At 39.1% G+C, this 12,004-nt stretch overlaps 1 protein-coding gene across 2 annotated transcripts in view; it reads left to right on the plus strand.

The window, feature by feature from the left end:
• The first annotated feature begins 5,255 nt into the window (after positions 1 to 5,255).
• Positions 5,256 to 12,004, plus strand: part of pdgfbb (platelet derived growth factor subunit Bb) — a 30,732-nt gene continuing 23,983 nt past the window's right edge. For both annotated transcript variants that reach the window (XM_088354574.1, XM_088354584.1), the window contains exon 1: positions 5,256 to 5,821. In XM_088354574.1, coding sequence (XP_088210700.1) covers positions 5,756 to 5,821 — 66 coding nt within the window. In that variant the 5' untranslated portion in view covers positions 5,256 to 5,755. The remainder of the gene's footprint in view (positions 5,822 to 12,004) is intronic.

Here is a 12,004-nt window from a genome sequence, read left to right on the forward strand (position 1 = left end):
GAGAGTGAAGTGGCTTCCAGCAAACAACAACCTTGCATGGAACCAACTTGACCAGGACCTTGATAGAGTCCTAGAGGCCACTTTAGCAGAATCAGCAGAAAGGAAAATCAACAGCATGGCTGCTTGTGCTTACTCCATGGCCAAGGAGCATTTTGGTACAGAGGAGAAGAATGCAGCAATATAGCACCTGGACAACAGTCCAACAGAAGGGAAAAAGAGATCAAGAAGTTGAGAAGGGAAATCAAGGCTCTCAACTTGCAGTACAAACATGCCAGTCCCAGAGAGAAGGAGGGCATAAAAGACCTGACCACTGGACTTTGAGGACAATTGTGCAGACTAAGAAGGGCAGAGAGGTCACGGAGACTGAGAAAGGAAAAGGAGGTCAAACGTGCTCAGTTAACTAAGAACCCGTACAAGTTCACCCAAACCTTGTTGGGGGAAGCACGATCTGGGAGACTGACCAGCCCTATAGAAACGGTAGAAAGTTTCCTTAAAGAAAGTCACAGCGACACCTTTCGAGGCCAAGCCTTGGACATCCACCCAAGGATTGGAAGCAGCAAAACCCCAGAAGAGAACCTCAACACTAAGGAGCCATCATGGAGAGAGTTCCAGGACGTTGTGAAAAAAGCCCAGTCATCATCTGCCCCAGGACCCAGCGGTATACCTTACAAAGTGTACAAGAGATGTCCAATACTTCTACGGAGGCTGTGGAAGCTACTGCGGAGAATTTGGATAAAGGACATAATCCCAACATCCTGGAAGAGAGCAGATGGGTGCTTTGTGCCCAAGGAAAAAGACTCATCCGACACAAGCCAATTCCGAACCATTTCTCTACTAAGTGTTGAATGTAGGATATTTTTCTCAGTCCTGGCACTGAGGCTGACAACGTACATGGTCAAGAACAAATATATTGACACATCAATCCAGAAAGGTGGCATCCCAGGGTCCTCTGGATGTCTGGAGCACACAAGCATCATCAGCCAGTTGATCCGCGAGGCCAAGGAAAGTAAAGGAGACTTAACAGTCGTCTGGCTAGACTTGGCCAATGCATATGGGTCAATTCCCCATGATCTCACCAACACTGCGATGGAGCATTACCATATCCCACAGCACATAAAGGGAATGATCACCTCCTACTTCAGTGGATTCAAGTTTCAGTTCCAAACCACCCAGTTTACCCCCCAGTGGCAAGACTTGGAGAAGGGGATCGTCACGGGGTGCACCATCTCCCCCATCCCGTTTGTTATAGGCATGAATCTACTCATCACTGCCGCGTTGAAGGAGACCAGAGGGCCGATGACGAGGTCTGGCATATGTCAACCTCCGTTGAGATGCTTTATGGACGACCTCACAATTACAACAGTAACCCATGTGCAAGCAAGATGGATCCTGAAGGCACTTGACGAGGTAGCAACCTGAGCTCGGATGGAATACAAGTCTAGAAGGTCAAGAAGCATGGTGATCAGGAGTGGGAAGGTCACAAGCAGGTTTCAACTTCGAATCCAAGGAGAAAACATACCACCAATCAAAGATAACCCAATATATATATATATATATATATATATATATATATATATATATATATATATATATATATATATATATATATATATATATATATATATATATATATATATATATATATGTAGATATACATGTTGACTTGACTCTAAAAAACGTATTGCAGACTTGATTTGCCTTTTTCCCACAATAACTTAAGGTTGAGACTAGCTTATGACTTGTACATATGTGCCCTACTCCCACTTTTGGAATGTATTTTCTCTTTCCCTTACTGCAACAAGGCTCTGGAATTTCATTCACTGTAGTCCTACTTTAAAATGTTAGTATATGTTTATTTATTGTACTGGTGTTATTGTAAATTAGGCTTACAAGTACATACTGTTTCCTACATTGACTTGTGTTCAACAATGGTGTTCTATTATTCAGAGAGCACATTTGACTGAAAAAGAAAACCTGGTATGCCATTTTGTTTTCATCGTTTAAAACATACTGAATCATTTTCACAGTATTTTCTTTTTGTACTTGCTTTCCCTGGGACCGACTGACTTTCTATTTTGGGGTCTTGGCTGGCTTGGCTGATTTGAACTTGCAGAGTCACCATCATTGTTTGTAAAATGTTCCCCAAACATGAGTGACTATCAAAAGGTCATGTCTGCTAGAATAACTCCTGTGATATTTACAGGCGTGCTCGTGTTCCTGATAGCTTGGCTGCTCGTTCTGAAGTAATAAGAGGAGTTGGTATCCAGCAATAGAAAACATAGAGGCCAATTATGTAACAGAAGGATTTTATAAGAGTTAATGTTTGAAGTTAGGTGTATTCTCGATCCATATCCCAAACATGTGTCATGTAACCTTTTGTCGTCTTGGTCAAATATACTATGTAAATTATGCACAATTAAAACAATGCACGGATAATTGACAGAGATAGGCCTCAACTTACCCGTGACCCCGAACAGGATAAGGGAGAAAAAGATGGCTGGGCGGATCCTTTAAGATCTTGCCATGCATCAAGATGCTAATCAGCTTTCAGTGAGGAAATAAAGGCCACTGCGAAGTCCGCTTCGTAAACAATGGCAACCACGAAAGCACTTAGCATGCATGTTAGCAGCACATTTACTACACTGAAAATTTCTGTAATGCCTCCTAGTTAAGATAACAGTTCTTAACTTTATTCTCATGATTTTTTCTTTCCATTTGGATCTTTTGCTGATTAAGTCCTACTTCATCATACAGTCACCAGTGGCAGTCAATCACATTTGGTGGGATAAATTGCAAAGAGGAAAAAAAATAGTATAAAAAAACCATGGCATTGAGGTAGAGATCATGAACATCTAGTGCCCATGTGTGCACACCCCCAAGTAATTTTTTTTTATTCCAGGTGTACATTGAAATCGTGTTTGAGCAGGCTATGACCTAAACATCTTGTTGTCCGTCAAAAGTAACTTTCAAAAGTTATTCTCAAGTTTGACAGGCAGAGTGTCTCATGGGAGAAGTTCTTGAGGCGCATGGCCAGAAATTCCCCAACTCCAATTTTAAACCCTGTGAAAGAATTTTATAGCTAGTTGCTCCTCTTATGGTTTTTCTTCAACCGGTTTACGTGAGATGAAGATAAACATAATTACTATGCCCAAATAAACATGCACTACCTTTCTTTTCATGGTTTATGGAAAGCATCTGCACTAAATACAGAGCAGATGAGTCAATCACAGACAGATAAACAATCACACTCACAAAGCCATTTCATCACTTAGATTCACGGTGCACATTCTTGGAAAATTAGCATATTATAAATAAAGCAATGACATATAATTTTTGTTTAGGGCAGTTAGGTATTGCTTTAACCATAAGTACCATATATGTAGTCAATTCTTCAATACTAACCACTTACAATGCCAAGTGGCAATTGACAGTTTCAGAGACAGTTTCTTCCCCAGAGCCATCACTACCCTAAATAAGCAAGCAAAACTGTGAAAACATATATCTTGCGATTTATTTGGATATGCTAATACTATTGCACCACTTTTCATTGCAATATTGTTATGATGCATTATGTTTGTCATGGCACTATTGTTATAACTTGGGTGAGTCTCTAAGTACTGTGTTGAAAATATTTTTGCCAAATAATTCTGACCTTATTTTAACGTATATTTTTTTATTCCATGTTAACCCTGGAGTGCCATGTTTAACCTCATTCTATTGTATTCTCTTCTCTTGTCTTCTCTCGTCTTCTCTCGTCTTCTCTTGTCTTCTCTTGTCTTCTCTTTTCTTCTCTTCTCTTCTCTTCTCTTCTCTTCTCTTCTCTTCTCTTCTCTTCTCTTCTCTTCTCTTCTCTTCTCTTCTCTTCTCTTCTATTCTATTATATACTATTCTATTCTATTCTATTATATACTATTCTATTCTATTCTTATACGTTAATAATTTCGATAGAAAAAAAATCCTTCAAATAATAACTTACTTATCTCAATACAGCAAGTATGCAATAAGTATTTTTTTTTTTAGTTTTTATCCAATTTACACAAAATATGTGTTGAACACAGTTTTTGAACATGGCATGGTGGTTGAGTGATTAGCGCATAGGCCACACAAAGCAGATGTACAGGGTTCACTTCCAGCAACTGGCTTCCCCCATGCGGAGTTAGCATGTTCGAAATACCTGCATGTTGGTTGATATGGCTAAATTGCCCCTTGGTACAAGAAAGCAAGATAATTATATGTTTTTGTGTGTCCTGCCACTGCATGGCTGGCAACCAGTTCAGGGTGTCCCCTGCCTACTGCTTGTAGATGGTGACACTGGTGAGGATGAGCAATACAGAAAATGGATGGATGTGTTGATCACGCTGGAATGCTTTTTAAAAAGTCTTGAGGGAAGTGAAACATACCGTTATTCATGCTTGTATGTCCACACGTGCAATGGCCATTGTGAATATCTATAACTACATCTGTGGAACGGTGTCATATCAGCCAAATATCAATTTCCGCCATCGTAATTTCCATTTTTTGAAGGCCTTGATACAGTATACTCAGTAACCATCACTCATCGTGGCCACGAATGAAGAAAAAACCTTAAAGAATTTGGTAATTACAGTAGACATTAAACTCAATGGATGTTGCAACATTTATTGCTGCCCGGTCATGCTGGAAGGGGAATAACCTAATGTGCGGTCCCTTCTCAAGGTTTCTTCATTTTCTTCATGTTGAGATTTTTGATTTTTTCCCTTGCCTTCATGTAGGTTTGAGATCAGGGGATGATGTAATAATGGTATGTGGGTTTCAATAATCTGAGGTCGGTGCAGCCCTTTGAGACTCCTTGTAATTAAGGGCTATACAAATAAACTTCGCTTGACTGATGTTTATAAAGCACAACACAACTTTTACACTGAGACACACCTAGATGTACAACAGGCTGACGTACAAAGGCCAACTTTTTGTATCAATATTTTATTTGTATTTTTATTATTATGTCATATTCTTTAAAGTTCTTTTATCAGCATTGTACACCGGGGTTGCAAAGACAATTCGTGGGCATTTTTATGTAAATGACAATAAATGCATTAATGGATCTTGAATTTTATTTGTATATCGCCCCTGAGGTTGGAAGATTTTTTTATAGAGCAACGCAAGAATTCAAATACAAATACACGACAGGTTGTCAGGATTCGATTTGGGGACCCTGGCAGGGGGCGGGAGAGTGCTGAGTTGAGTCTTCGAAGTGCACTCGAGCCCTCACACCGCCACCTTTGCCGCTGACTCGGGGCTCTCCACGCACCCTGCTGATATAGCAACCTCCTGGGAACCGCAACTAGAAACGCTGGTGAGCGCTTAATATCTCAAATCTAATAGAAAAAAACTGGAGAACTTTAAGAGGTTATCAGAATAGGCAGTTGTTAAAATAATATGATGACGTTGGACTGCGGGGGATTTTTGAACTCTTTGGATTAACCCTATAGCGCGCATCAGAAACACACTAAATCGGATCACTTGAAAAAAAATAACTTTGCAAGAAAAAGAGTCACTGCTCAGTGCGTCCTTGAGCTTTTGGATAGGTGACATCACCGCTCGAACGCGTGCTATTTCCACGCGTGGGAAAAAGAGAGAGAAAAAAACGACCCCAGCGTCCCCGCCTGGATATCCAGCGACCCCGCCGCGCGCACCCTGCCGGCTGAGGACCTCGGGCCCCCGGAGCCTCCGTCAATGCTCGGCACGCCGTCGCAGAGGCTCCAGGCTGGCCGGCAAGATGAGCTCCACAATTCAGATGCTGCTCGCGTTTTTGGCGACTTGCATGCGACTTGGCTCGGCCGAGGTGAGTGCGCATCGGGAACTTTTGCATCAGACGCTCGCCGGGCACTTCTTTGCGAAGGATACGGAAAAACTAATACTTGCACCACTTGTTATTGGTCGTTTTGGTAATTTTGCATGAAATTATATTCGAGGTTATCATACCTGTCAACCCCAGCCAATTGTTCCTCTTATTGTTCTTAATGATTGCAATCTCCCCTGTTAAGCGATAATGAACCTTACAAATACAACGCAGCAACTATTTATTCACATAAAGCTATAATTTTAAGAACAGGGGCAATCAACGTAGTGCCTACAGGTACCAAGTAGTCCCCTGAAAGCACCTGAGTAGCCCGTGGTCTTGTTTTAAAAATAACTCACCAGTGATGGGTCATAGTGATTTTCTATAAAATTTGATTTCTAACTGGCATTAGAAATCATTGACATGATCACTGTATTTAAAGTATTGAGTTAAAGTAAAATATTCTATTTATTAAGTATGTGAAACTGAGTTCAAAAAGCCCTTGTGCTTACATTTTTATTGCACATATCTGCTTTTATCATATTTTTTATCAGGGCAGTTTGGAAAGGAACACATTAGGTTCTAGGATTGGGGGCTGGGGAAAGTGCTCAAGAGTGACGTCATGAAAAAAAAATATGAAAAAAAAAGTTCATTTGAGCACATCTAAGAAATAGGCATGCTTGTACATCGAGAACAAGTTGACTAGAGCTGTAATAATAACTTCAAGCCAGGAGATGGCGGCAGAGAAGAAATTCCAAACAGCACCTATTTACTCACAGCAAGACATATTATGTAAAACAGGGGTTACCAATGTGGTGCTATGTAGGCGCCTGGTGGTTTCTTGAGAGCAAATAAGTAGCCCGCAGTCTGGTTCTGAAAGTAGATCACCAGCTATGGGTCATAGTGATTTTCTAGGAATATGATTTCTAACTGGTATATTTGAATTCTCCTTCAAATAATTACAACCTTGTCCTGTTTGGATATCGGCGTTAGTAATGGGAATTCTGGCTTCTTTTTTTGGATAAGCTGCTTAATGTGCTTTGTTCAGTAGAGCTAACTCCCTTCAGATTGTTTGAGTTGCTTTAATCGCTATATCACCATTTATTATGCAACCTAATGCATGAAAAACAATGGCGACCAGATGACGAAGGTGCTGTATCTAAGGCAGATTAAGAGGCTTCTTATAGAAAGCAGTGCTCTCTTTGTTATGTGGGGGAGCAAACCCCTATTCCCCCCAAAAAGGGTCTGGAGAAGGATGGACCAGGCTGTACTTGCCTGAGATACACCACAGTAAGTAGTGCCTCTACAACACAGGTGGTTAAGGGGTCTGTGAATAACATAATTATAAAATTGTAATAACCGTGTTACAACATAAGTTGTTATTTAAGTTAAAAAAAAATCGTTTTTCATACAAAATAAAAAAAAAAACAATCCCACCCCAAACAAACCCAAAACCGACAGGCGCAAAAGAGTAGTTCATCATGTGAAAACAAAATATATGGGTAAAACTTATAAATGGACATTTATGGGTTATGGCGGGTTTATGAAAGGTGGAATTGATATGCTCCTTAAGTCACCATGAAATGGAGCTATAAAATAAGATACAGGATACAGGAATTGGTTAAGTTGGAGTGTGGTATTTAGTGTGGTTGTTTAATTAGATATATACTTCACAGCGGGAACAATAGTGACATTGTGATCAATTCATTGTATAGGATATCATTTCTAGAGCTTTTGTTTGTTTCTGAAGTCCCCAAATTACAAAATGTTCTAAACGGGATTTAGGCTCGAGCAGTTAGTCCATGCTCTTTCAGGTGAAAATCCATAATCTTTGTAGGTGCCCTGAGATAGTCTTTAAATACACCACACGGTTCAATTATATGCTGCTGCGTCATAAGGGATGACACTGTCCAATAAATCAGTGAGCTCAGTCAAAAACACTGTCACTTCATTAGAAGGAGAACACAGGTTTGGATTGCAGCCAAGATAAAAAGTCTAAATGTATTGAAATATGCTATCATTTGTAACAATAGTAAACAACTTCCCAATTTTTCTATATTGTGTATTTGAAAATCTGGCCCAGTCATTCTTGACTCTTGGTATTAATTCGTCATGAGATGCTACAATTGGCCAGAAATGCTGAGGATGTTGAATCATGCCAAGGCATAAAGAAAAAAAAAAGACAGGATGCATTGATCTCATACACAGGAAAACAAGACAGAAGCTGTTGTTGCGACTTCCAGCGTGTCCCAACAGGGGTCACTCTATAGAAAGTCACTGACTTTTTTGCCGGATGTCCATCTTTACTCAGCCCACCTATTTTTTTTTTTTTTAATCCAAGCGGTGACTACTGATCTTAACTGGGAAATACATTGGTTGTATCTTCCCGAAAGGCATCAACACATACTGTTTGCCTTATACTTAAGCGCTGAATCAAAATGAACAGTAAATAACAAAAGAATCGTTTTCATTGTCACACTACGCAATATCTATTGTCAACTGGGATAACAGTTTCAACTTGTTTACTACCATTGGAAAGTGATGACTTTAGATATCGCTTTTAAGGATGGAATGAGTTAAAAGACATGGACAGCTAGCTTCAAGCTTACATCCAGGAGTGGTTTTAGGTTCAGAGATTTGGGGGTACTGAGGACCCAGAGCAGTGGTGGGAAACCTACAGATCGCGGGTCATTAGGCTTAATATTTTGACCCGCCAGACAAAAACGGTCAATATATCACGACAATATATAAAGTAGTAAATCTAGTACTACTAATAAAAAATGTTTATTGGTGCCAAATTTGTCTGCAACAAAAATACTACTACAGAAATACTTGGAAAAACTCAAAATTTACGACAAAACTAAAAATCAAGCGGTGCTTAAAACTGGATCCAACATGTTATTTTGTCTTCATTTAGATAAAAAAATACTATATAGATACTACATAAATACAACCATATTCATATCAAAAATACTTAAGAAATAAAACAAAGATACTAGAAATACTTCTACATAAGTACTACAAAAATACCGCTACAGTAACACTTTTATACAAAAATACCACTACATGGATATTATGACAGAAATACCTACAAAATACTTCTACAGAAATTTTACAATAGAAATACTACAAAACACAACAAAAGTAGCACTACAGAATTCTAAAGATGTACTATAAAAATATACTATGGGAATACTTCAAAAATATTACTGTAGAAATACTATAAAATACTATGAAATAAAAGTACAGTAATACTGTGAATATATTACAGAAACACCACAAAAATCTGACTGTGCAGAAGTAATACAAAAACTACAACAAAAAACAACTCGAGCAACACTAGAAAAATACAACCACGAAAATATTACACTCAATACTACAACAATAAAACTACAATAACACTACAACAGAAATACTACAAAAATACAACTACAGTAATACAACAAAATATCGACCATAAAATACAAAAAAATACTACTGCAGAAATATTATGAAGCGGTGCCAGCAATCAAATGGACTGAAACACTTCAAGGCAGTGGAGTATCTCCTACGCCAGGGGTCGGGAACCTATGGCTCGCGAGCCATATATGGCTCTTTCTATGAGTACCTATGGCTCAGAGACCAATTTGATTGCATGCAAAATTTCTCCATCTTGTTCAAAACCAAAAACGTCTATGCTACTCAGGTACACGTAAAGCCAAACCAAAGCTAAATGCAAAGGAAACACTTCGCAGTATATATAGGGCACGTTTTTCACTACAATTTACAGTCAAGGTGTCACACAAAAAAAGGGGGAAAAAAACTCGTTTTGGCTGTACAACGCTAAAGAATCCTTTATTTAAAAGTTCACTATATAATCTGTGTTCAGTGTTCAGATACTTTATGATGAATCCACAGAACTGTAAATACGCCAAAACACCGGAAGACAACTTAGTCATTTGATTGGGTGAGTGGGAGGGATGGGTGGAGCTATGCAAAAAGTACAAGCATTCCCTCCCATCTCTCGCCAAAGGTAAGCACATAAGGCTCCCTATTCTCAGAATGTTGCGACGTTTTTACAAAATAAATGCTTGCATCTGGTTTTGAAACCAATATGTATGAAAAAAAGGGTCAAAAGGAGTTTAACCGATCTTGAGTAATTGCAAGAAAGAGACAAGTTTAAAGTGGTCTGTTTGTTGAATTTGGGACAGGGGCTCTGGCATTATTCTCTTTTCATAATTTTGATCAAATCATCAAAAATAAATGTGCTGAAGACTAAGCTTTTGTCTGGGGCGCCGGTTTAGCAATTTAGTAAATTTGTCTCATAATATATGGTGTGGCTCTTTCCCAAAAAAAAATTAATATTTTTTGCTTTTATGGCTCTTTGAGTCAAAAAGGTTCCCGACCCCTGTCCTACGCGTTGTCCACATTTTTGTTCTGTTTTACTTTTTAAAATATCTTTTATCTAGCGTTTTTTAATTATATTCAAGCCTGTCCTGTCTATTATTAAGGAAAATAGGTTTTTTAACGCTATGCTATCATGCAAAAACAGTCTGGTTACGCCCACGCTACCATCTGACACAGTTTGATTAAATTAGTTACCAAAAAAATGTGACAAAATCATTGTGGGTTGAAAATCGGAATCAGTATTGTTACACTTGAGAAGAAATGACTCAATTCCTTGTTCTTTTCATTAAAAGCTGACGTAAAAGGTGGAAAACATTGTACCTTACTGAAGAATGCCTTGCAACCACTGACATCAATCACTCCTTTTTATGGCTTCTTTAAGCAACATATTTAAAGGGAAATCCAGTTTTGACAGGCAGGCTCATCGGCAACACTTTGATGTATACGAGCGGGAATTCCCAGAGTTGAACTTGAAAGTTTAAATAATGCATATATGCAAACTTCATCATACGCATTGTCATACCGGCAAATTTTGAAATGCAAAATTCATTCCTCATATCTAAAAGTTCCTTTTATTTCCACAACTGACCACCGAGGCCTAACACATTTACTCAAAAAGCTGGGTCGAAATTTGAAACACAAGTAATAACTTTATACTATAGTAGACACTCAAAATAAGGAGGAAAGACATCAATGCACATCAATGCATTTTGAACTTGCAGGGAGAATAGGAGAGGACAAAAAACTCCTGTCAATGCCAAATTTCAAATCTGTTCTATAAGCCATCCCCTGAGCCCTTTCTTTTATATGAAATCTCTTAGGTTAAAAATAGAAGATCCACTTGAAAGGGTGTGGATATCAAAGAACAACAACGTTATTGGCCAATACAGTGGGACCTCGGTTATCGCGGTTAATGGGGACCAAAACCACCCGCTAAAAGTGAAAATCTGCAAAGTAGCGACGACCCTTCAAAAATGCTTACCAAAAAAAAAAAAATATATATATATATATATATATATATATATATATATATATATATATATATATATATATATAATATATATATATATGTCAGACTAAAATATTTTATTCTATTATTATTATTCTTTAGGTCCGCGAAGCTCTGTATCTGCGAACGTCGAAGCGCCAAGTAGCGAGGTCCCACTGTATAGACAATTATGTAAACCATGGTTCACAAACTCACGGCCTGGGGGACAATAGCGGACCGCTGGGTGATAGTTAGAGGCCCCAAAAGTCCAAAGGGAAAGTGTGTATTATTAAGCGCCTCCTGGTGGGAAAACATAATTCATCACAAAACAAATAGTGATTTAAAAAAAGGCAAAACATCCAGGTTTTAAAATACTCATAGGTATTTGCATCTATTTTATATACCATTAGCCTTACTTAGGGCCCGGTCACACAGCCGTTTGCGTCTGTATCGCGGCTGAATCACGACCAGAAATTTCTGCTCGTGAAGCAGACGCTGTTGGATGCTTTGAGATCGCGATACAGACGAGATACAGCTGTGCTTTACACGCGACAAGAAATTCACACGCGGTAGGCCGCGCGAAAAAGTTTTGCGCTGCTCAAAACTTTAGACCACGGGTAACCGCGGGCGGCACACGTGGTACACACGCGGATATGACGCGGTACAGACGCGGAACGACGTGCTACGGCCGCGGCCAGGGCGTGGTTACACGAGTGTAGGACACGTAATTTTAGCGCGTAATCGCGGGTGGAGCACGGTCATAGCACGTTTGTTCTGCTTCTGTATCGCGGCTGAATCACGTGAATTAGCGT

This window comes from Urocampus carinirostris, chromosome 1, assembly GCF_059441175.1.
Source record: "Urocampus carinirostris isolate Australia breed hairy pipefish chromosome 1, RoL_Ucar_1.0, whole genome shotgun sequence".
Taxonomy (NCBI): domain Eukaryota; kingdom Metazoa; phylum Chordata; class Actinopteri; order Syngnathiformes; family Syngnathidae; genus Urocampus; species Urocampus carinirostris.